Below are 25,359 nucleotides of genomic sequence, written 5' to 3'. Positions count from 1 at the left end.
CTATTGCACTATGGGACATGGTATGTGATAAATATGGATGTTTTCCTTTATTATGGTCAACCTTGGTAAAAGTTCTCTTATCTCAGACCAGCTCGTTGACTGGATTAGTTAAGTGTATCTCCACATTCAGAGGAGTTCTCAGATCGTCACCTTATAAGATGTGTGTGAGGAAAGCAAGACAGGAACAAAGGAGTTTTAAATAGGTGGTGAATATTTATTTCCCTAAGTTCTGCCAACATCTTGGCACCTTGGTGGGGATGCATTTCACAGAAATGAACGAGCATAATTTATTCTGTCACAGACCAATATGGCTCATAAACACATAGTTTAACAAGAATAAATAAAACTTAATAACATAACATAATGTGCCTTAAATACATTGTGATACAGTTCATGAAGGCAAACTCAGCTCTAGAGATGTCATGTGATCACAGGGAGGAACCAACCAGCATGTAAACCACAAAGCAGCAGCCCTGTAGAGGACCACATGCAGACAGCATTAGATTTCATTTCAACAGAAATATAAAGACATTACAATTTGTTCATGGTCTAATTTTACAGTATATATGTCTGTATGGAAATATTCCAACAAGACTGACATGATTTCAGAATGTTAGCTAGCATGTGTAGGTCACAGGGTCATTTGACAAGAGTTGAGGTTTTGTCCAAACTTCTAAATTGTGACAGTGACAAAGTTGCACACATGAACGTTTCTTGAGAAAATCAAGATACTGAGTCCTGGAAATGCAGGAACATGGCAAAGCACAGCTGAAGCCAGAACTCAAATCCAGTGACTGGCAGAGAGATCCAAACAGTATTTCAACAGCTCAAGTCAGAAGATAATGTTCACTTCCAGCTGTCTTGTACAGTTAGTGTTGTAGTCCCGGTGTGTTCAGGTTAGTGTTCAGATGAGGACTCCTCAGTAGACCTGGTCTCTCTAGCTGTGACCAGAGCAGCTAGTTCAGTGAGGCTAGACCAGGGTTTAGAAACCCCCGAGGATCCTCAGAACCCCTGCAGAGATGGAGCGAACCTTCGCCAGGTCTCCAGGTCTCCATCCTGAGAGCGCAGCACAGGCCTCTGTGATGGAGGGAGTGAGGAGGGAATATCTCGCTTTCTCACAGAGGGTTGTGGTTAAGGTTCTCTGTCTGTCTTCCTCTACAACCTCAGACTACAACCTCGTCCTTCCAGTCTTTCACCTTGTGGTGCTGACTCTCACTCCAGTCTTTCACCTTGTGGTGCTGTCTCTCACTCCAGTTTTCCAGCAGAAGGCAAGTTTTCAGTGTGGCCATCAGCCCAGCGGGACATGGTCGTCTCTGGATCCTGTCTCTCATCCTGGAAACAAAGAGCAGGGACAGTTAGGATTAAACTATATGTTTACCGGCTGAGTTCAGGTTATGGTGATTTTGATAGGGTTGAAGAGCTGGGAATTATCTCAACTTTAACCACATGGTGGGCCACATTTCATAGTGTTGGTTCATCATGTCAGTAGACATTGTATGTTCCTATTTATGAACGTGTCAGAATCGTTCAGAGGCAGGCGCCCCAGACAGCAGGAGGGTCTGGTTTCCAAACATGAGAGGCTCAGAGAGGCCTCACTCACACGTTTGACATTTTTGTCAGGAAAAAGTGATCAAATTATTGTTTTTTGACTAGGGAAATTCCACCCTACTGAAGAGATAAATCAAACTTTGAAACTGTATTTGTCTCTGAAATGTTCACATTTTGGGTGAAAGAAATCCTCACCGCGGTGCACTTTTTTTTTTTTTTACCCATGATGGAATTATGTGCTCGGTTTGAGTTTGATTGATTCCCACAAAAAGGCTTTTCTCGTAAGAGGTTATAATTATTGTGTTCACATATTTTAGAAAATAGACCTGAGGTATTCGGCAGATTTCTCTTACCTTCTAATCCTGGCCTTGCTGGTTGCATGTTTGTGTTTGTGTTGCCGCTCAGCACAAGCGTCGCCCTCGGCGGAGAGGATCACCTTGTCTCGCGCTGCCGCATATCTGAGAACGAAAGCGGGCGATACATTTGCATGGGTCTGGTTCCAACGATTTCTCTTGGGCTCAAAACTTTTATTTAAAAAAATAACGTGTTTCCACATGTTTTAATTTGAGCCCTGTTGGCACTTCATATGCACACACTAACCGTTTACGCAACCTCTGGAATCTAACGTCATATGGAACGGATTAAACAGAATGTACTGCTGTAACCCGAGGATAATATAGATAATGACTGTCCATCCGTTAATAAAATGATATGTTTCAAATACCAAACATTACATAGGCGGAATTGCCTATCCGCAGGGTAAATAGTTTTACCTGAGAGGATTTTGACAAGTCAGAACTAATAACAAATTGCAACATTACGCAACAAATCTTACCTGAGGTGATTTCCCAACTGGCAGAAGCGCTTGCAGGTTCGGTCCTCCTCACTGACGCAAGAACAGCGCGAGGCCCGTTTGGGTACCACAGGTTCCCTGAGCGCGCGCTTCCTTCTAGCGGCGTTGCCCAGTCCGTACGAAACTACACGCCTGGAGGAAATAAAGTAATCGTTGTAGAATTCAGTTTAAACTACATGATAATAAATGATTGAGCGTTGCGGGTTCAGAAACAGAACTTACTCCGGTGTGTTGACCCAGATGATATCCAGGTGACAGAAGTACACGCACTCCTTGTCGAGGAAGGTTGCGCAGGAGCATCTCTTGGTCCTCGCGTGTCGCTCCGGGGAGACTGTAGGAGCTGGGCTGTCCTCACTCACAGGAGCAGCGGTGACTAGTTTAAACACGAGACAATGATTATTGTTTGTCCGTAGCTCCAATATCTCCAAAGAATGATTAAATCAAACACTAGCCTAAGCATCAACACTCCATTCAGTCTGATTGTTAGATTTTGATTTGTAAAATAAATATAGATTTAAAATCTTGGGGATAAAATTTGAGGACCTGGGTTATGCAACACAAAATTAAGAGAGCGTGCAAAATGTGTTAAATAGCGGCAGTTAGTCCACATCAAATCCAAATGTTACTTATCGGCTAGAGATGTAAATAACATGTAAATATATATTTTTTATTACCTCTAAGCAAAAATCCAGCAAACATCATTGTCAGCATAGATAATAAGATTCGTAAATCCATCTTCGAATATATTTCCTTTTAAAGATCTGCGGAATAATCCCTGTTTCAGTAATTTAAAAAAACAACTCCAAAACCAGCAAAGAGCGACTCGACACTAAATGCGTCTATTCAGACACAAGTTTTGAAAGGAGCGCAAAAACGCCTCGCACCTTCTCAGCTCTGACAGTGACCCACATGTGCATGACTTGGACTAGGCTACTTATATAGGCACGTCCCAGCTCCCCTCCACCCCTTCAGTCGCGTGTAAACTGTTTCCCCCCTTTGGCTTATTCGTAGACAATGCTGTTTGTTAATAGTCACCGACATGCAACGTGCAGAGCAAGATAAGAACTTGATTCCTAAGGATGGAGACGCCGTTTGGTGGCGTCGCATGAAGTCAAGCCAATTTCAAATTGTTTTCTACTAAAACTGTTGCGTTTCTGTATCAGCAGATGGCAGCCGAGTATCTATTAATGTGCTTCAATGACATAAACAGTAGGCTGGTCTACGCGTATTCAATTTAAAACAAAGTACATGAATTAATCAAACAGAAACATTAGTTACGATAAGAATGAAAAGAGATGGGAATATTGAAATATTTGTGACTTGATTATAATAAAGTGAACCATCTTGCCAACATGTTTTGATCTCTTATGGATTCAACTTTTTCAGGAAAAACTAAAAAACAAACTAAAAAACTCAAACATTTGAAGAGGTGCAGTCTGGCAGCAGACTGTCATTCTAGTGTACCTGGCAGGCTCTTCTACCAGGGGAGAATTAGGAAAACAGTGTTCATACCTGGAACGTGCTCCTACACTCCCACACACCCACATAGTCCACAAACTAAGCCACACACATAAAGGGCAGCTTATTAACAACATGTAAACCTGTTCACGCACCACCAATCTAATGATGAGTGGAATGAGGAGTGTTCAAACAACAGTCAACAAAATTTGGCATATTTAAGCAAAAAACATAGGACATCCGAAGTTTTCACAATGATGTAAGGCCCAAGTGAGTTGTTAACTGAAGCCTGGTTTCATTCAAACTATTCATTTAGAATCTTACAGACAAAGCGAAGTAAAGGGGGATCTGAACTTGTGACCTCTTGATTAGCAGTCCAAACCTCCACCACTGAGGCTGGTTGACCACCTGACATCGCCTAACTATAATCTTTCTTTCTCAGTAACAAGGGTTCCGCCCCCAGTCCTTCCCTCCTGTTGGGAGCTGGGAACTGTACTGTGGAGGAGAGTGGAAGCCCTCTCCATGACAGGCCTTCTGACGGCAGTCTCTCTCCCAGTGAAGGGCTGATGTTGCTGTTTCCACCGGCCGGCCTGGTGTAGCCTGGGTTAGGGAACAAGTTCTACTGCTGGCAGCATAGCTTGTCTGGCTTGTCTACATTCTTTATGTCAAATGTACTTATTTTGTATATTGTTTTAACAGACACTTTAATATGTTTTTTATATATTATGTACAAATAGTATATAGAGTAAAGCACAGCAGAAGATGAAGGATCAGAAGTGCAGGGCTCTAACAGTGTTCCATTGGTCAGAGTCAAGGAACCGTCTGTGTTTAGAGAAACTCAACAGCAGTTGTCATGGCAGTTTAACAACAGTGTAATCACAGTGTAATGATAGTGTAATAACAACATCATAACAGTGTAACAACAGTGTAACAGTGTAATAACAAAATAATAGTGTACTAACAGTGTAACAACAGTTTAATAACAACATAATTACAGTGTAATAACAGTGTAATAACGGTCAAATCATAGTCATTGCTCCATGGTAGCTTCGTAGACAAGCTTACGTTTGTTGTGCGTGATAGCCAGGAAATGAAAAAGGCGGGCAATGACAAAACTAAAGTAATAAGCCTGGTTTGAAAATTTAAGAATTAGAAAGTATAGATATTTGTGTAAAAAATGTAAGGAAGGAAAGCAAAAAGTTCTCAGAAAAGTACCGATTCTAGAAAAATCTACTTTAGTACAGTAACACTTTAGTACAGTAACACTTTAGTACAGTAACACTTTAGTACAGTAACAAAATATTTTTACACAAATATCTGTACTTTCTTCTTGCTACCATGAAGCAAGGCAACAAGAAGAGGGTAACGTTCTGGATGAGACAGAGGGAGGTAGCATGAGACAGAGGGAGGTAGCATGACACAGAGGGAGGTAGCATGAGACAGAGGGAGGTAGCATGAGACAGAGGGAGGTAGCATGAGACAGAGGGAGGTAGCATGAGACAGAGGGAGGTAGCATGAGACAGAGGGAGGTAGCATGAGACAGAGGGAGGTAGCATGAGACAGAGGGAGGTAGCATGAGACAGAGGGAGGTAGCATGAGACAGAGGGAGGTAGCATGAGACAGAGGGAGGTAGCATGAGACAGAGGGAGGTAGCATGAGACAGAGGGAGGTAGCATGAGACAGAGGGAGGTAGCATGAGACAGAGGGAGGTAGCAATGTCCACATGATAGAGACATTCCTGATCACCCATCGCCCAATTATCTGAGTCAAAAAGGACTCCTGGTGAATGTGCTGTGTGTCTGTGGTGTCTTTTTGTATTCATATATTAATATGATGTGAAGTCCAGTTACCAGCGTGACACTAAAACAGGTAGTAGTAATGGCTCACCTTAAAGTGTAGTCATTACTTCTACTTTTACCAGTCTTTTTTTAAATGAGTATCTGTACTTCTACTTGATTGAAGGATGTGTGTACTTTTGCCATCTCTGCACTGTTGTTACTCTGTTATGTTGTTATTACACAACCATTACTCTGTTGTTACTGTTATTATGTTGTTATTACACAACCATTACACTGTTGTTACACTGATGTTACACTGTCATTACATTGTTATTTTGTTGTCAAGTATTTGTACTTCGTTACTTCCCTTCTCTGGTCGTGGGCGGCAGAGGTTTCAAATGCATTGCACCCGTCACTGAAGCTACAGTTTCCTACTATAAGGAGACTACTCTTTCCTCCACAGAGTAGTGGTATTATTCCTGTATGAAACAGCACTGTCATAACAGACTTGGGGCTTTAAGACGGTCCAGCCCCTTTGATGCGGCGGCTTTGCGACTCAGCCTTTACCAAGTTGTTTTCATTTTGCGCCTCTTGAAGGTTTAAGGCAGGAGACCGTCTGCCCACTAGGGGTCGTTGTTGTCTCATATTCGTGGTTACCTGACTGACAGGAAGAAGACAGACGGATGAGTCATCGCTGCCCGGCGGAAGGAGGGGGGCTTTTCTGTAAAGCTCGAGATGAATCCATAGCCATGCCTGGTGGATTCTTCCCTTCCAGGTCATATTTCCATGAGTTTGGGTGATACAATGTAATTTTATAATATACATAGTGTTGGTGGTTCTGGACTACCATGGTTTTTTTTATCAACATCAGAGTGATGTGTAAACAGACCTAGAGAGTTGTGTGAATGTGAGCCAGGTGAGAATGTTCGAGAAAAAAAGACAATTGTACCACTTGTACGTTTGTAAACAAAGTTTTACTGATACAGTTGATAATATTGATACCGCAATGTAAAGCAACCATATTACACATAGCTATGGACATGAATCATCACGGGCACTAGATGGAATATAATAAATAGTTGAACACAACATCTGTACACAGAAACATTGCCCCAAATCCATAGAAATATACATTTACCAGTACAACATTTAGTTTTTTCATAAATTTACGAATGACATTTTTTTCAAAATAAAACTGATATCCTCTATTTCTTGTGTCTTGACTTCCACTGAAATAAACACAAGCAGTTACTGAATCTAAAAGGTTTTATTTACAGGGTCCTAAACAAGAAACTCCAAAAAGGCACAATTGTCTATACAACATGTACAAAAAATAAATTGTCTGTTGCTGACAAAAAGTAAAAATAAAATGATTGGTCATAATCATCATCATAATAATTAGTCATTTATGATTGCACATACACTATGAATGTCAGAAACTGTGCTTTGACAGGTTGGTTTGCAGAGAGACAATCCCCTGAAGTGTTTAATCTTACAAAGTGACATTACAAAAGGAGAAAAAAGAGCTTGTTCAGATTGGGGTGTTTCAGGTGGCAATGACCAGTCTGTCCTCGTCATCGCTGGACGCCTCGCTGTCGTCAGTCACCGGCTGCCTCTGAGCCTGCCTCTGAGGCAGCAGCTCACTAGCCTGCCTCTGAGGCAGCAGCTCACTAACCTGCCTTTGGGGCAGCAACTCACTAGCCTGCCTCTGAGGCAGCAGTTCACTAGCCTGCCTCTGGGGCAGTGCCTCACCAGCACCCCCTGCTGAGGGCGTCTCAGCGCTGCCCAGCTCTGCTCCGGACGTAGCAGAGTGACCTGGTGTGAACTTAACCTCCTCCTTCTCTTCTCCCACCTGTGGTGACCTTGCTTCCCCCTCCCCTGGGCTGGGCCCTGATGTCTGGGGGTCAGTGACCAGCGGGGGGCTGCTGCTGGGAGGGGAGGTTGAGGGGCAGTTCCCCCGGGGCCAGTCCGGAGCCTGCGGGCTGCTCTGCCTCTCTGAGGCTCCAGGGAGCGGGCTGATGGCGGCCAGGGGGCTGAGGGCGGAGAGGGGGCTGAGGGCAGGGATGAGGGCTGGCAGGGCGATGTTGAGGATCTGCAGGCCGGGGATGTGAGCCTGGGGGGAGCTCTGGGAGGAGGGGCTGGTGGCCAGGACCTGCAGCCCCAGGGCAGCGTTGAGGGCGAGGCCCTGCTGGGAGAGCAGCTGGGTGGAGGCCAGGCCTGTGTTGGTCAAGCCCATGACGTTGAGCGGCTGCAAAGTCTGGGCCTGCAAGCCTGTGACCTGGCCCAGGGGGAAGCAGGGCAGGACACTACTCAGGGGCTCCTGCACCACCAGGGGCTGGCTGGAGGAACCTTCGGGCTGGGGGGAGGAGCTGGGGCCCAGCAGGGGGCTGGAGTTGCGGTGGAGGACACTCATGGCTGGGATGGTGAGCTGGACAGGCCCCGCCTGGATGGGGAAGAAGGTGGAGTAGGCTGCCAGCCCAGCTGGCACCAGCTGGATGCCCCCCACTGGGATCATGCTGTAGGGGGCCTGGCAGGGCTGCTGGGAGTGCAGGGGCAGGTGGCTGAAGAGGTGAGTCTGGGTCTTGCTCCCAGCGCATAGGTTGTGGCCCAGGCCACTGGAGGGAAAGTGCAGGGTGCTCTGGGGGGCGAAGGAGGCTGTTTGGGTGCCCCGGTCGACCGGGACACCCGCCTCGCCTGCAGGCAGAGTGGAGGAGCCCGGGGAGCGAGCCTGTTAGAGAGACAAGAACACATTGTATTTACAAACACATTATTACAGAAAACCCCAGGTGACACAATGACGGTCAGTGATGAAAACTGATATTAAAAACAAGGCTTGCACAGCAAAACCCAAACAGCTAGCTGGATCCATATACCTTTTCACAACAGCTCTGTGGAAGTTCCTTGCATGCAGGAGTCAAAGGAAGGGTAAGGGTGTGAAAGCAAGCACAAGGAGGCAGGAAGGGAGGAGCGATGGAGAGAGAGGGAAGGGTAGCACACGTGTCTCACCTGGCAGAGCTTGGAGCCCCGGGCCAGGGGGGGAGGACTAGGGGGCACCTCAAAGTCTGGGTAGTCTATGGACATCTGCCTGCACGGCGAGAGAGGACTCATCATGTGGACGGACTCTGTGTCTGAGGTGTGGGAGTCGTAGGGGAGGCCGGGGGCTGCAGGAGGGGGGGAGTAGGTCAGGGGGGTGGAGCAGGCTCCGGTGATGGACATCTGCCTGCACAGGGACACGGGGCTCATCATGGGCACAGAGTCAGAGGGGTGGAGGTCGGAGGCAGGGGGCTGGGGGAGCGGGGCTGGGCTGATGGACATCTGGGCCAGGAGGGCGCTAGGGGCGCCCTCGTGGTTGGAGGGGAAGTGCTGGGGGCTGGCGGACACAGAGGGGTTGGTGGACAAGCCCGACTCCGCCTGGCTGTCCTCCTCCTCCTCCTCGTTGTCGTCCTCGTCGTCGGGGCCGTCCGAGTCGTCCCCGTCCGAGTCGGGACGGTCTGCGCTGCCGCCGTGGCAACGGTCTCCTGGGGAACCGAGAGACGGGTGTGTTAATATTCCGCGTTCCATCCCCTCAACACCACATTAATATTCCATATACATTTTTGGGGGGGATTTTATCAATTGAGAAAGCAGCTATCCTGTTTTGTGTTTTACTTACACAATAACAACATCTGCTGGTGAACAGCATCTGAAAGGGTGGAGCTTTGCAGCAGCGTGCATACACTACCAGGGCCCGGAGCCTCATCGCAGGCAGATAGAGAAAAACAACTACGCTCTCAGCGCCCGGACCATAGAAAGCTTTCAGGCAGCAAGCAGCCTCTCATTTTTTTCTAAAATTAGACGCAGCAATTTCCTCTCTGTAAACGCTGTGCAGGCCGCCCACGTGCTCTCAGTTAACAGGGAAGAAGCTGCTTTTAGAATTTCTAATTAGACCGTAGCACAGCTACTGATCAATGGCATAGCTGCAGAACCACGGGCAGGAACATTCCACATCTCCTAGCTGTGAAGTCATTATCAGGGACGACTAAAGAAGGGGTGATATAGTCTTCTGAATCCATAGGAGGTTTGTGCTGAACGAGTTATTCAACAACACATTCGCATATACAACATCTGCCAAATACCTTTGATCCAGCAGAAATGTGCTGCCGTTTCCTCAGGGGCATTTTATATCTGGGTTTGGTCTTCGTAACTCACAGGGAAGTCATGTCTTCATACGTGTACATGTGTGACAGGGTGTGGAGGCTGGAAGCTACCTGAGTCGTCAGCGTCCTGGTCGTCCAGAGACACAGACACCCCCATCTCCAAGCACTTCTTACTGTGGGCCTTGGACTTCATGTGCTTGGTCAGATTTCCTGTAAGAGAGGAGGTGATGAGGCAGGACACAGAACACAGCCCGTCTCTGGGCAGGCTGGAACGGGTGAGTAACTGACAAAGATGCTTCTGCAGGAACGTGGGATGAACTGACACTGAGAGCTCTGCAGTTTCGCGTGGGTAGGCAGGTTCTAGAACGGTGAATCATCCAGACTTTTTTTTTTTTTTTTTTTTTTTTAAGAGACAGAATAAAAAAATCTTTAAAAGTATAGGCTTTCAACGGGGAAAAAAGATCAGAGATCAGAAACATTCTGAAGCGCACTGTGGCTTGTTATTCAAGTTAATGAGGCCGTTTAATACAGAGAGGATGAAACGTTTAAGGAACCCTATGTGCCCACACATCCTTTCAAATATATTATCTGTAATTTGATTGGCTCTTGGCCTTTCAGTATGTATTGCTAAAAACTGCACAGACTGCTCTCTGTCCAACCAATCAAACCTCATTAGGAGCCTAAAATAACTGATCAACAAAAGTTTAAATTGAAAGGGAGCTAAGATTGTTAACTGATCCATATTTATGTAGCAGTAAATAGCTGCAACAGTTACAAATATATACTTATGCCTATAGTTGTAACCATGGTAACTAAATCCTGTCAATAACTGAATGACTAAGTAATGCATTAATGGTTCTGACTTCCTTCAAAAGCAGCCATTTCGCTGAACTCTGACCTTTGGTCTTGAAGGAGAAGTTGCAGTGTGTGCAGTGGTAGGGCCGGACATCAGAGTGGGTGCGAATGTGTTTGCGCAGCATGCTCGGTTTTTTACAGCGGATTCCACACTCCTCACAGATGTATTTACCCCGACCTCGTCCACGCACATACACGTAATCCTCATTAGATTTGAACCTAGGGTAGGTAACAGAACAGCAATTTAACAAGATTACATAAATCGGGTTCTATGATCTTTGGGAGTAATTCCACAAACTGTGAAAAGGTAACATTTCGGAATCGTACCCTCCGTCAAATATTTTCACACGTCTTGGCTCCGTTTTCAATGCAGACTGATCCTTGTCCGACTCGCAACTTGGCTGAGTTTCAGTCTGTCCTTTGTTTTTTTTCTCAGAAGTTACTGATTTCTGAGAGAGAAGGACCTACAAAGGGGGTAAACAGACACGTTCAGTCGTAATGTCAAACAACATCCATCTTGGGAAGCACATTTATGGAGGACAAAAATGTGTGGATGTAGACCCCCCCCTTACCTTCGGCATGATGTCTTTAAGAGAGCTGGAATAGGACAGGATGTCTGACTTGACGCTGGTGGTAATTGCTGGGGTGTAGTGAATTGTTTTGGACTTCTGCTTTGAGTCAAAGAGAGACATCAACACCTTGGTGGGCAAGCCCAGCGGGTTGGGGTTGTTGGGGTTGACAGCCCAGGAGGAGTAGGCCGAGATCTTCTGGTCTGTCTGAGGAACGTGGAGAGGCCTCCTCTTCATCAGGTAACACCAGGTGAAGGTGGTGGCTGTTTTTAGGCTTGGGAAGGACAGCCTGTGGCTGTCTCTTGTGTTGACTACAGACACAGACGAGGCCAGTTTCACCTGACCATGGAAGGTCAGCGGTCTTATGGGCGACTTTGACGGCGTCCATCTCTGCTCCTCACTCCTGTCCTGGGGTTTCAGACAAGCCTTGGTGGACATGGGCGATCCCTGGATACTTGGAGAGGTGCTTGACTGCTCCTGAGAACTTACGGTGGGTGGTTGATTCCCTGGCCCAGTGCTGTCTGGACATGGTTCATTCCCTGGCCCAATGCTGTCTGGAGACATCGGCTTGCTGTCATCTGCCGTCTCTTGAGGCTCTGCCTCGTCGTCTGTCTTCTCGTGCTGCAGAGGCGGGGCCTCAGTCTCTATCGGACTGTCTACTGGCTCAGTAGTGCACACCTGTCTGACAAGCATCAACTTTCGCTGTCTTGTGACCTCGGCCATCTTTGAGTTTAGATAATTTACCGACCTGCCGTCGGTGAGACAAGCGGCACCATGTTCATCCTTGACTCTCTTCTGGTGCTTCTCCATGGCGATGTCCAGGCTGTTGGCAGGTGACAGCATTCTCTTGCTGGAGGAAGTGGGCTCTTGGTGAGGGAGGAGGGTCACAGACGGCAGCTTCTGGGTGCAGTGAAGAGATCCATGCGAGGGCTGTCTTTGTTTTTCCGTAGTTTGGTTCTGGATGTTGAAAACGATACTGTGTTTTACTTGAGGAAAAGCTGAAGGTTGAGGCCTGTCTTTACTGATGACTGGGACACTCTGTATGTCACCATCTAGACTGTGTAAAGTTGAGAGGCTGCCCTTACCGACAACAGTGGGGGTGCAACTATTCTGTTCTTGAGTTATCAGGATTTGTGGCAGTGGGACAGGCCCTGTCTGGCTCTGGTCACTATGCGGACCCACTGGAAGGACAATGGACCCGGCAACCTGATGGCTCTGCTGAGCAATATAAACATTGTGGAGTACATCTGAAGACTTTGAAATACTCAAGATCTGATTGGCACCGGGTATGGTTAAGACTGGCAAAGCTATCTGAGTCGCTGGTGTGCTGGAGAAACAGTACGTTTGGCAAGTTCTCAAAGCAGGACACTGTAGTTGGTATTTCGGCACAAAGCTTTTCTTCTCCTTGGGGTCAGAATGCTTGTTCTGAGGATCTACTTGGACCACTAAGATGTTGGCCGGAGGTTGCTGTGAAAGTTGGACTGACTGAACCTTAGATATCTGATGCCATGGATGAGGAAGGCCATGGACTTGAGGCTGTAGGGTTTGGCTTCCCAAGTTAATGCTTTGCACCATTTGTCCATTCTTTTGCAACAGTGCATCTCCAGAATGCAAAGTAAAAGGTTGAGCAATGGTGTGCTTCTTGGCAATCTGATGAACCCATTGGTGAGATAGAGGAGTCACACATGAAATAGTGAGCCTCTCCAGGGGAATGGTCTGCTTCCTGGTGTGTTGCTGGCTCTCCGGGCCCAGCTTCAGAGACATCTGGCGCCCTAAAGGGCCTCTTCTCCTCTCGATAAGAGGGATCTGTGAAACCTGGGAGATCTGGACAGAGTTCAGTTGTTCCATTGGTGACAGCGACCTACTAGGAGAGACGCTGCCATAATCAAAGGATTTACTGCGGTAGTCGCATGAGACCTCCACTGAGGGCTGAGTGCAGCTGATCTGCTCCGACGCTGCGCGCCTCATCACACCAGGAACCCCGAGGGTGTTAAAATCTGTGGGTAACCCTTGAGGCTCCGCGGTTTTGCTGACAGTCTCAACTCTGGAGGGGCTCTCTGACCTCGTGGGTTCGTCTCTGTCAAAAGAGGCTGAAATACTGGAGCACCTGGACAGGCTACTGTCCCTGCTTAGGCTCCGAGACAGAGACGACTCCAAGCTGGATTCTCCTGACGAGTGGTCCATCTGCGCTAAACGAATCCTTTTCTTTTTCGGTGGAAGCTTCTCGGCGGGAAGCTTTGACAGACTTTCACTCCTCTGAGGCCAGTTGAACGTGTCTCCTGGTTTCTCTACTGCCTCCGTAATCTGGGCTTCATGGTCCCGGTCAGGCTCCTCGGTGACAAGGATCTCAGGAACCTGAATGTTGTTCTGGCGAACCAGGCGAGACTGCTGTGCGGGAGAAGAGATCTCTCTGGTTGCTGCCACTCTGCCATCAACACCTTCCGTTCCTTGTTTTCCATGGTCGGCACACTTAGGAATGGACATCTTCTCGTGGTAGCTCTCCAATGAAATTTCTGCGCTGGTCTTTACTAGGTTTTTGGAGTCCTTTTCAACGAAATCAACAGGTGAAGCTCTGTCGATAGATTCCGATGTTTCAAACGAACTGGGTCTGCTGAGGGAGTTGGTGTGTCTGATGACGGACGTCCCACTGCCTTGTCTCTGCAGCTCCCCACCCTCTTTACCAGGTCTCATCTGGGCCTCTCTTATAGGCGAAAGCCGGGATTCTGAGGTGTCTGTGCCTCGGGCTACGAGCTGAATGTGAGGTACCTGTGTTGGGTTGCTCTGTGGCTGCAGATCAACCATGACAGCATGCTGAGAGAACCGACCTGCTATGGCTGTTGGTGGCTGGCAGGAGTCCAAACTAGCAGGACACGGAGGAGTGGTGTCAGTTGGGGACTGGTCGTCATCATCACCAACACTCTTCATTTTTCTCCTTTTTCGAATGGAAGTCTGGTTTTCTAGGATTCCCGGAATACCAGTTGTTCTGGGGGCCATGGGCTGCTGCATATTGGTCTGAAACACGTCATTCTCAGGGTGACTAGCAGTTACGGGCTTGTTTTTTGGGCCGTGGAGTTCGGAGCAGTAGAATTTCTTGTGGTTTTCAAAGTTTTCCAGTTTCCTGTACCTGTTGCGGCAGGTTTCACACTCGTACATGGTGCCTTTCCCCTGCTGGGGCTTTCGGCTGCGGTCCAGAGCATGCTCAAAAGATCTGCTTCTTTGTATGACCTCTATGGACATGCCAGATCCATGGTACCCTTCATCCATGGAGCGCACCGAGGGAAGGCTGTGCCCGTCGCTTGTGGAGGAATCCTCCACTGCTATTTGCCTTACAAGAGTCCGAGGATGTATAGCTGGGTTTGGGGTAGAGGGGGCAGAAGAAAATACATCGTCATTCAAAGAGCTAATTTTGTCATCAAATGACTGACAGATCCGTAGTGGGTGTGGTTGAGGGGCAACATTGGGAGGCAGGGTTGAGTGCCCCGGTGTTGTGGGCATGGAGTTGCTTCTTGTTATTGGTAAACAGTCCATTGGTGGATACTGAGGAGGAACGGAGAGGAGAAATACTGGTTTGGACTTGTCTGTGGGCGTGTACGGGGACTTGGGTATGTCTGAGCTGGAACTTGATCTTCGTCCCATCGGTTTCAGATCAAACTGAAAAGAGTCTTTAAATATGTAGGACTTGGGGGAGTCGATACTGCCTCTCCTGGAAAGAGACGTTCTTCTGGGTTTGACGCTGTCCAACTGTTTGTTGTCAACCACTGCCTCATTGTCAGATATCAACTTTGATATCCGCTCCTCCAGAGACAGAGCTTTCGTCTCTAGAGGGGGACGCATCTGTCCTAGTCCCACGCATGTCTTCTCCTCTGCGGTCACATGCATCACTGTGGAAACCACAACAGGGAGACTGGGAAGAGCGTTTTTGGACACGTCCATGTCTGTTGGCGGGGTTATCTTCACGAAGGGGCTTGGGGGGCTCAAGGCCTGGTCAGCACTTTCAGAGCGCGAGAAGTAGCCAGAGTCTGTACTGCCCAGGCTGCGAGGACTGAGAAGGCATTTGCCCTGCTGCTGCTGGGAGAAGTCCGTCGCTTGCTGCCTCTGGAGCTGAGCATGTCCACCTCCGAGAGGAGACTTGCACTGCGGGTCGTCCTCCTCCACCAGGTCGTCCTGCAGAGGGTTGGAGCAGTCCACCTCCCTCAGGGAGGACAGGAAAGTGGAATTGGACCTCAGGTTGGCGGTCTGGAAGTCTCGTTGCCTCTGGACGGCGGCCTGTTCCGGAGCTGACTCGGAGACCCTGGGGCTGTCTGCTCGCAGCGGGGACACGCTGACGGGGTACACAACCACTTTGGGAAGGGTGGACGTTCCTTTGGGCTCGTAGCCTCTCTGACTGGACACCGCTTTAAGAGCCTCAAAAACGTTGGCGGGCTCTCCTTCCCAATGGCTGCCTTGTGTTGTCCCTGCACTCTGGAGGCTGCTCTCGGACAGAGCGGTGACGCTGCTCTGGGAGGAGTCAGGGTCCAGGTCTGCGGTGCTGCTTTCCTCATCGCTGTCTCCACTCTCCTCTACGTCTGAATGAGCTCCCAGCACTTTGTCAGACTCCTGCGAGAGGGACCCGCTTCCGGAGTCCGAGCGAGCCACGAGGCCCAGCTTTATTGCGTGGGCGTGGGACTTCTTATGCTTGTACAAGTTGCTCTTGGTCTTGAAGGAGAAGCCGCATGTCACACAGGGGTAGGGTCTCTCTCCTGTGTGAGAGCGGATGTGCTTGAGAAGCACGCTGGGTTTGGCGCATGCCCGACTGCAGTACTCGCACACGTACTTTCCCTGCTTCTTGGGCTTGTGGTCTTTCGTGGAGATGCTACACATCTGGTCCGGCCCAAAGTTGACGACAGTTGCCATCTGGACCGTGTTGTAGCCTGGCGTGACGGGGACCTGGATGGTGCTCGGGACGCTGGCGGACAGGGACTGGCACGTGTGCACGACGGGCGGTTGGCTCTGAGGTAAAGTGCTGGAGCCAGACTGGACCGGAGCGTGGCTGAGCGTGGAGGAAGAAGGCCCGGCACTGAAGCTCATGTGCAAGCTGGGCTTGTCACGACCGGTCACAGAGGTTACGAAGTGCTGTGGACTCTGCAAGGGAGCCGGCTGGGTAGAAGGCTGCATGTTCCTCGGTAAAGCGGATGTGATGCCGATGTAGTTCCCCTGTTTGTCCACGTAGTAAGTCTGCATGTGGGCCGATTGAGTTTGGAGTCCGAAATTCACAGCGGGCATGGCACTTTCATCTCCACTGGACCGAGCGAGAAGAAGGTGCCGTCGTTTCTCAGCGGATGTGGCCTGGAAAGAGTTTTGCTGCTGGGTTAGCGTGCTGAAGTCAGGCTCCATCGCCTTTAGCAGCACCTCCAGGGGGGCGCTTGTCTGGAAGGAGGAGTCCCGCTCACAGCTCACCTCCCGGCCCCTGGCCCGCCCCTGGGACGCCCCGGTATCAGACGAGAGTCCGTCTGGAGGAGCGCCGGCAGGCTCTGGAGGCTGTGGCTCTGCAGGGGGAGGTGCCCAGGACTCTAGCCTCTCGTGTTTGACCCCCTCTGAGGATGCAGCGACAGGCTGAGCATCATCAGCATCATGTTTCTGGGTTGGTGAGCTGGTGGGGTCAGGGGTCGGGCTGCTGGGGTAGGAGCAGGAGGGGGTTGTGGAAGACGGCCCCTGGGCCTCGGAGGTCTTGGCCTGTGGGGGCTTCTTGACGGGAGACTTGGGGATTTTCTTCAGCTGATTCTCTCCCACAACCTTTTTCCTCTTCAGCCCCTTGATGCTGTCGGCACTTCTTCGACTGCTCTCGTTGAACCCTGCGAAGATGCAACGACAACAGCTGAGGATGTGAAATTATTAAATTACAACAACCAGATCTCTTGTAAGATTTACCATCCAGATTGTTTCATATCGTAGTTTTTATCTATTTGTTTAAGATACATTTTAAAAGTTAAAGTATTACATCACTTAACATCGCCACATTATCATGATAGTTAAAAGAGGTTAATTCATCTACAGCTTTATCATTAAAGGTAAATGTCTGTACTCTACCTGTGTTCAAAGGTTTTGCTGCTGGTTGAACATAATTAGCATCGGTGGACACACCTTTCTCATACAGCTACACGTTCACCATCATCCCTGCCTGCTGTCTCCCTCAGCCGTCTTGTTCCTGGGCTCTGAGAGATCTCCTGCACTGCTGCGTCTGAAGCCAAGCAGGCCCACGCATCCCTCCAGCTCTCATCCCCCCCCCTCGCCTCTCCTCCTACCTCTCCCTCTCTCCCCCCTCGCCTCTCCTCCTACCTCTCCCTCTCTCCCCCCTCGCCTCTCCTCCTACTTCTCCCTCCCTCTCCCCCCTCGCCTCTCCTCCTACCTCTCCCTCTCTCTCCCCCCTCGCCTCTCCTCCTACCTCTCTTTCTCTCTCTCTGCTTCTCTCTCATTCTCTCTCCTTGATCCCCACTCCTTTCCACAACACGCTCCTTTACCCTCTCCATTTTAGTCATGTGGCTTCGTTAATGATACACAATTTTTTTTAAGATGTTGTTTACCAACAGAAATACTAAATATCAGAAAGATATGATGTCATTGTTGTTCTTCCATAGGTCCTTTGTGTTCTTCCAAACCCAATCGGGTGAAATAATTATCAGTCCCTATGCCACAGTCCCTTTTAATGTCGGAGGCATTTTCGTCTTATTTGCTGTTGAACAGCAGCTGAGCAGCTAAGCACCACTGTTTTAAACAGAGCGGACTCAAATGACCACACTGGGATTATTTTAGGACTTAATGCTTTTTCAAAAAACAGTTACATAAATTAAGCTCTGTTGTGTTTTTTTTGCAGGCATTTCCCCGTGATTTAGACAAGCTGATGATTGCAGGAGAGTCCTTCTAAGATCACGCTTGGATGATAGAGGCCAACATGGTCCTCTAAAGGTATGTGCTGGCATTGTAGCATGACAGCACTGTTGATAGAATGAACTACTTTAACAAGCGGCTTGCCAGAGGATTACTTACAGTAACTGGCAGCCCTGGTGACAGTTCCCAGCTACCCTCATTCTAAATGGAGACCCAGATCTGTACAGAAATACCCTCCTGTAAGCGCTCTGACGGGGAGGCAAGGTGATTTCCCTCCTGTTGAAGTGGTGTTGTGTGACAGGCTTTAGGTTCAGAGCTAACAAAGTCCACTGTCTAGCTGGTAGCTGTTTACATTGTTCATACATTCCTATTAGAGCCTAGTACTGTAAATACAGGAGCCATCCACATTTAGAGTAATACGTTTTAAATGCCGTACCTTTCTGTGATGCCTTGGGATCTTTGAGTTCTTTCTGTGCTTCTTCTATCTTATCTGAAACAGATGAGGAAGAGGATTACTTTTCAGAATGAAAAGTACTGCAAGCGGAGCATTCTGAAAAACACCTTCAACAGCAGACAGTACCATATCACACGTGAATATGTCAAAGTTGAACATGGTTATGATTAATAAAGGCTAAATGCATAAGCAGGTTTAAGACTGTGTGTTTATTTATTCTAATCGATTTTATAACCTTTAACACCGAGTGTTGACCAGCGGATTGATTCAGTTGTTTATTTGCTTGTGTGGAATCTTTGTGGTGTGACTCTATCCAGCTGCCTATCATACGTGAGCTGCGGGTGAGCTGGGTCACTTGCACTGCGGGTGAGCTGGGTAACTTGCACTGCGAGTGAGCTGGGTCACTTGCACTGCGAGTGAGCTGGGTCACTTGCACTGCGAGTGAGCTGGGTCACTTGCACTGCGAGTGAGCTGGGTCACTTGCACTGCGAGTGAGCTGGGTCACTTGCACTGCGAGTGAGCTGGGTCACTTGCACTGCGAGTGAGCTGGGTCACTTGCACTGCGAGTGAGCTGGGTCACTTGCACTGCGAGTGAGCTGGGTCACTTGCACTGCGAGTGAGCTGGGTAACTTGCACTGCGGGTGAGTTGGGTAACTTGCACTGCGAGTGAGCTGGGTAACTTGCACTGCGAGTGAGCTGGGTAACTTGCACTGCGAGTGAGCTGGGTAACTTGCACTGCGAGTGAGCTGGGTCACTTGCACTGCGGGTGAGTTGGGTAACTTGCACTGCGGGTGAGTTGGGTAACTTGCACTGCGAGTGAGCTGGGTAACTTGCACTGCGAGTGAGCTGGGTCACTTGCACTGCGAGTGAGCTGGGTAACTTGCACTGCGAGTGAGCTGGGTCACTTGCACTGCGGGTGAGTTGGGTAACTTGCACTGCGGGTGAGTTGGGTAACTTGCACTGCGAGTGAGCTGGGTCACTTGCACTGCGAGTGAGCTGGGTCACTTGCCCTGCGGGTGAGTTGGGTAACTTGCACTGCGAGTGAGCTGGGTCACTTGCACTGCGGGTGAGTTGGGTAACTTGCACTGCGAGTGAGCTGGGTCACTTGCACTGCGGGTGAGTTGGGTAACTTGCACTGCGAGTGAGCTGGGTCACTTGCACTGCGGGTGAGTTGGGTAACTTGCACTGCGGGTGAGCTGGGTCACTTGCACTGCGGGTGAGTTGGGTAACTTGCACTGCGAGTGAGCTGGGTAACTTGCACTGCGAGTGAGCTGGGTCACTTGCACTGCGGGTGAGTTGGGTAACTTGCACTGCGGGTGAGCTGGGTCACTTGCACTGCGGGTGAGTTGGGTAACTTGCACTGCGAGTGAGCTGGGTCACTTGCACTGCGGGTGAGTTGGGTAACTTGCACTGCGAGTGAGCTGGGTCACTTGCACTGCGGGTGAGTTGGGTAACTTGCACTGCGGGTGAGCTGGGTCACTTGCACTGCGGGTGAGTTGGGTAACTTGCACTGCGGGTGAGCTGGGTCACTTGCACTGCGGGTGAGTTGGGTAACTTGCACTGCGGGTGAGCTGGGTCACTTGCACTGCGGGTGAGTTGGGTAACTTGCACTGCGAGTGAGCTGGGTCACTTGCACTGCGAGTGAGCTGGGTCACTTGCACTGCGGGTGAGTTGGGTCACTTGCACTGCGAGTGAGCTGGGTCACTTGCACTGCGGGTGAGTTGGGTCACTTGCACTGCGAGTGAGCTGGGTCACTTGCACTGCGAGTGAGCTGGGTCACTTGCACTGCGGGTGAGCTGGGTCACTTGCACTGCGAGTGAGCTGGGTCACTTGCACTGCGGGTGAGCTGGGTCACTTGCACCACACACTCATGTGGGCGGAGTTACCTGGGAGCCCTGACTGTATGTTGCCATAATCAGTTTTAATTATATAAACAGGCTTAACGCTTCCAGCATGAGGAGGATGGATGGATGGATGGAGGAAAGTAGACATGGAGGGAGGATAGATCTAGGAGGAAGGAAGCAGGGAGGGAGGGTGGATTAAGTGAGGATGGAAGATTTAATGCCAATTACTGCCCCCTGAAGGACACACTTTTTGATTTCTTCTGTCCAGTTAAGAAGACATTCTGGGCTTTCTAATGGTGTCTTGAACGTGAACAACATCAGGAATATTTATGTAATTCCAGTTAATTAAACAATATATGGATAAATATAACAGATAAATAACTATTACATTACGTCTTGTCCTTTTCTCCTTTGGGGTTTGGAGTCTATAAAGGACTAGAGGTTACTGACGGTCGTGACTGACGAGAAGTATTAGTCAGTCTTCTCAGATCTGACTTGAGAGTAACAGAGGATGTTTTACGATCCACAACAAGCCTCGTCTGCCAAGGCTCGGGAGGAGGGAAGCCCGGCCAGGCCAGGGCTGAGGAGGGATGATGTCACAGTGTTTGCTCCAGTCATCCATCCTCCCTGTCCCAGGAACTCACCACAGGTTATATAACGCGTCCACACCCCAACCCAGCTGCAGAGCACAACAAAGAACCACTATCAACACAAACACACCCAGCTGAGGAGCGCTGTTGCACTGTGTGTAGCTGTGTGTCTGTTGCTGTGTCTGTTGCTGTGTCTGTCGCTGTGTCTGTCGCTGTGTCTGTCGCTGTGTGTGTCTGTCATGGTGTGTGTCTGTCACGGTGTGTGTGTGTGTATAAACATCAGCGTAAACGACCTCACACTGCCAGGAAGCTGAGCTTGGTGGGTCTCCAGAAAGATCAGAGAAAGACCATCAGACTTGGGGCGGGATCAGAGAAAGACCATCAGACTTGGGGCGGGATCAGAGAGAGACCATCAGACTTGGGGCGGGATCAGAGAGAGACCATCAGACTTGGGGCGGGATCAGAGAGAGACCATCAGACTTGGGGCGGGATCAGAGAGAGACCATCAGACTTGGGGCGGGATCAGAGAGAGACCATCAGACTTGGGGCGGGACTTCCAGCTCTGAGTCTTTTACCTCTGTCTTGTGTCCGATCACACTGTCAGCCTGATCTTGATCCTCAGAGACTACAGCCATGAAAAACTTCCTAGTGGGAAGGAAGGGTCTGGGACCAGGGTGGACTCAGAGATCAGATTACTCCTCTTACATAACCCACAAACAGGACCTCTACTCGCCGGCACACAGCCACAGTGAGCACAGCTAGACCCAGTCCCCAAACCACCCCCTGTACCTGAACCACCCCCTGTACGTAGGGTTTTGAACCATGAAGAACAAAGAACAGGGTGAACCAAGTAGAGAGTGGTGGAGGGAGGGAGAGAAACCGAGAGAACGAGGAAGAGAGAGAGAGAAGGGAGAGAGAGAGAGAGAGAAGAAGGGAGAGAGAGAGAGAGAAGAAGGGAGAGAGAGAAAGCGGGGCAGCACTTGCCTTGGTTAAAATCTGAAATATTCCATCAGAATGCAGGGGTTATTAAGACAGCAGGGAATGATTATGAGGTTGTTCATATTTGAGTGATTATGGTTGCGTGCTGCTGTGTTTATCACAAGGGTTATGAAAGGAAGCACGTTTCTAGTCAGGCTTTAATGATGTGCAGGTGGACACGGTCAGAGAGACAGCTACATCATGCCAGAGTGAGACACAGTCGTCATATGATCTCACATGCATGTAACTGTCCTATCCCTGGAAGACAATTTTTAAAAATCAACGCATGTTGCCAGTGACGAAAAGCAGAACACAATTGAAACGTGATTCAATTGTGGCGGGAATTTAAGAGGGGAGTGTAAGAGATGTTTAAAAGTACAGGACTGAACTATGTCAACTATTGCCGATAATATGCCATGTGCCAAGGATCAGGTTTATGACAAATTCTTCAGCATGGCTTATTTAAGACAGAACAGCCTCTAAAATACTCGGACACGCACTAACTATTAACATTAACAGAAGACTTTCTTTCTGCATCAGAGGGTGGTCTGGAGAGCGTTGGGTAGCATGGTGTGTGTTTTAGAAAGACGTGTTCTTGGTAAAGCATGTTGTGTATAGTTGCATTTGTGTGTGTGTGTGTGTGTTCTCCTGCAGGATGCTGTGGGTGCTGGCAGACTGGAGGACACTGATTGTTGGGACTGCGTGGGCCCCTTGTGAAAATCGGATGTACTGTAACAAGTAAGATGTGTGTGTGTGTGCGTGCATGCGTGCGCGTGTGTGTGTGGGGGTCGGGGGCGGAGGGTGGCAAATGGCAGGGAAGAGCTGCCAAATGTGAACCTCCAGTTCCACCAGAGGCATATTGACTCTCCTCCATAAACACACACGCACACACGCACACACGCACACCCTCCACACACACACACCCTCCACACACACACACCCTTCACACAGACAGACTGCCAATGACAGCATAGAAACACCACAGAAACACCACACCACATAGAAACAAACCATCATCCTTCTACGTGATAATGACCACTGCTGCAAGCCTACAGTCACTGCATATAGACACATCATCCTCTGGATAACAGTAAATAAAGACAATAATAATCATTTTTAAGAAACAGGGATAAAATACCAGGAAGAGGAACGAACCACTGGTTCTCAACCAGACTTCACTACAGTACACAGCCTACATGTTAACCAGACTTCACTACAGTACACAGCCTACATGTTAACCAGACTTCACTACAGTACACAGCCTACATGTTAACCAGACTTCACTACAGTACACAGCCTACATGTTAACCAGACTTCACTACAGTACACAGCCTACATGTTAACCAGACTTCACTACAGTACACAGCCTACATGTTAACAGGGACGTGCACAGGTACAGGCTATTGTTGCCCGGGAAACAGCCCGTTTGCCCTGATAGGCTGATCTGCCCCTCTGGAGAAAGTAAATAAATAAATTGTGGTTGCATCAATTCGATAAGTCCATCATTAGTAAAGTTAAATAAAATTGCGATATCATCCAGTTCTGTGTTGATTTATTTTGCCACCATAACATCAGCGTTGCCCTCTGTCCCCAGTCACATGACACTGTCACATGACATTGTTTGTATTCTCACGCCGGTGCACTGCAGTGAAGGAAAGACTTTTTGAAGTAATGGAGATAATGACAAACACCCTGTGAATAGTAAACAAATATATATCCACTTGTGTCTTGAATAACATGTTAACCGGACAGGATACACAGAACTGCTTCACGAGTATCTTACAATCCAAAAAGACTGGATTTCCAGATCTCTTTTTCTATTTGAAACTGAAAGTACCGTTGCTTAAATCCTCTACTTCAGCCAGCTGAACAGAGTACTGAGTTGTAGACCCACTTCCTGCGCGCCCGCACAAACACAAACACACACACCTCTCTGAAACTGCCAGGCAGGCCTGCAGGCGTCTCGTAAACATGACCAGGCAGGCCTGCAGGCGTCTCGTAAACATGACCAGGCTCAACACAAGCATGACCTCCTACATGCTGCACCCCCTTATTTGTCACTTAGTTTATTTTGTTTTTCTTAATCCCACAGTTCGTCCTGATTTCACCATAGACCAGCAGCAGCTTTCTGTTCTGATCCATCAACAGTCACCAGCTCTGCTGGCCAATCAGCTGAGGGCAGGGAGTTAATGCGGTTTCCTCAGAACAACTGTGACGAGGAGGGGAATTCCTGTAAGAGCAGGGAGGGGAGGGGAGGAGGGAAGGGAGGAGTGATAGCGGGGAAAGGAGGGCTAGAGGGCCTGCCCAAACAAGCAGTATCAACATACTGCTAGAGAACCCTCCAGGTCTCCCTCCCTCCCTGTCCCTCTCCTTCTCTCTCCTTCTCCCTCTCTTCCTCCTTCTCCTTCTCTCCCTCCCTCCCTGTCCCTCTCTTCCTCCTTCTCTCCCTCCCTCCCTGTCCCTCTCTTCCTCCTTCTCCTTCTCTCCCTCCCTCCCCCCCCCCCCCCGTCTGGAAAGTTCTTCTGAAATGCCAGAGGGTTGGAGGTGGTTCATAAGTCCTGCTGACTGTTGTCTCTGTCAGCAGGCTGGGAGGAGATACAGGTGTGCAGTAAGCTGGTTTTCCACACTAACGCATTTATGAACAACAGAAGCACAGAAGTCTGGAAGAGACAGCACGTCACATGCAGACAAGCTGAACGAGGTGAGAGAGAGCAGGAGAACAGGTCTCAGTCCTCAGGAAAACCCCTCAGTGATGAGGAACCCCCGCCCCTCACGTAGTCAGAGAGTACAGGAGAACAATCCCTCCTGTTCTGGTCTGGAGGTTAATTGGAGGGCTTCAGGGAGGCCAACTACCAAACAGGATTAGACAATCAGAGAATAACCCAGAAATTACCTACATGAGGAACAGTAAATGTGGTTTGACCAAAAACTTTCTGCACTGTCACTCTGAGTATCAAACTAAATACAGAACTTGTTGTTTATGGTCACTGCCATTACAGCAACATTTTAACGTGTAAAAAGAAAACGTTTCTGAACAGGACATCTGGAATATAGATGTAATGTATCAGCATGTAGCCTGCGCTTGTTTATGACTGAGGAGACTCAACCCAATACAATGAAGCTAAATGAAACAGCTAAATAAGCTCTCTTTCTGCTTCCCAAAGTTAGCATGTAGCAGCATGCAGAGAGCAGCTAGTACTACTCTCAGATCGTATTCACATTCTCATCTCGCATTTCAAAAACACATTTACAAATCATCCAAAAGACCAGATAAAAATAAAATAAAAATGGTAATAAGAATGTATTCCAGGAGCCAGATGCTGCTTTGGTACTGTTTCTGAGTTGGTTTCCGCCACGGTCCTTTCTACAGTCCACAACTCACACCATCATCCGGTCCAGAGCAGAACCATATCAATATACACCACCTCCAGA

General features: G+C 48.8%; 2 protein-coding genes and 1 long non-coding RNA gene across 3 annotated transcripts in view; 1 reads left to right on the top strand and 2 right to left on the bottom strand.

Annotated features, from left to right (window-relative positions):
• Positions 1-210: 210 nt before the first annotated feature.
• edn1 (endothelin 1) lies at positions 211-3,323 on the bottom strand. The gene is made up of 5 exons (XM_062487023.1): positions 3,076-3,323; positions 2,624-2,774; positions 2,384-2,533; positions 1,902-2,006; positions 211-1,332 (listed from the first exon to the last, which is right to left on the bottom strand). The coding sequence occupies exons 1-5, from the start codon at positions 3,134-3,136 to the stop codon at positions 1,164-1,166; spliced, it is 636 nt and encodes a 211-aa protein (XP_062343007.1). The 5' UTR covers positions 3,137-3,323; the 3' UTR covers positions 211-1,163.
• A 3,272-nt stretch (positions 3,324-6,595) lies between these two features.
• hivep1 (HIVEP zinc finger 1) overlaps positions 6,596-25,359 on the bottom strand; it is a 33,795-nt gene continuing 15,031 nt past the window's right edge. Inside the window, exons 3-9 of the mRNA XM_062486538.1 lie at positions 18,498-18,551; positions 11,201-17,028; positions 10,956-11,092; positions 10,672-10,847; positions 9,885-9,983; positions 8,644-9,155; positions 6,596-8,365 (exon numbers count right to left, since the gene is read on the bottom strand). Of these exons, the coding sequence (XP_062342522.1) occupies positions 7,184-8,365; positions 8,644-9,155; positions 9,885-9,983; positions 10,672-10,847; positions 10,956-11,092; positions 11,201-17,028; positions 18,498-18,551 (7,988 nt within the window). The 3' untranslated portion in view covers positions 6,596-7,183. The remainder of the gene's footprint in view (positions 8,366-8,643; positions 9,156-9,884; positions 9,984-10,671; positions 10,848-10,955; positions 11,093-11,200; positions 17,029-18,497; positions 18,552-25,359) is intronic.
• LOC134040585 (uncharacterized) lies at positions 9,868-18,685 on the top strand. The gene is made up of 3 exons (XR_009932892.1): positions 9,868-10,048; positions 18,048-18,139; positions 18,561-18,685. It is a non-coding gene; the product is annotated as an uncharacterized LOC134040585 (long non-coding RNA).

Source organism: Osmerus eperlanus, chromosome 20 (genome assembly GCF_963692335.1).
Source record: "Osmerus eperlanus chromosome 20, fOsmEpe2.1, whole genome shotgun sequence".
Lineage (NCBI taxonomy): Eukaryota > Metazoa > Chordata > Actinopteri > Osmeriformes > Osmeridae > Osmerus > Osmerus eperlanus.
The sequence above is the reverse complement of the archived record's forward strand: the minus strand, read 5'-3'. Positions and strand labels throughout refer to the sequence as shown.

Coding starts and splice junctions, on each gene's coding strand:
- edn1 (XM_062487023.1), bottom strand. CDS start 3,136: ATGGATTTACGAATCTTATTATCTATGCTGACAATGATGTTTGCTGGA. Junction 2,534..2,623: donor ATCTGGGTCAACACACCGGA/GTAAGTTCTGTT, acceptor TATTTCCTCCAG/GCGTGTAGTTTCGTACGGAC. Junction 1,333..1,901: donor AGCAAGGCCAGGATTAGAAG/GTAAGAGAAATC, acceptor CTTTGTTTCCAG/GATGAGAGACAGGATCCAGA.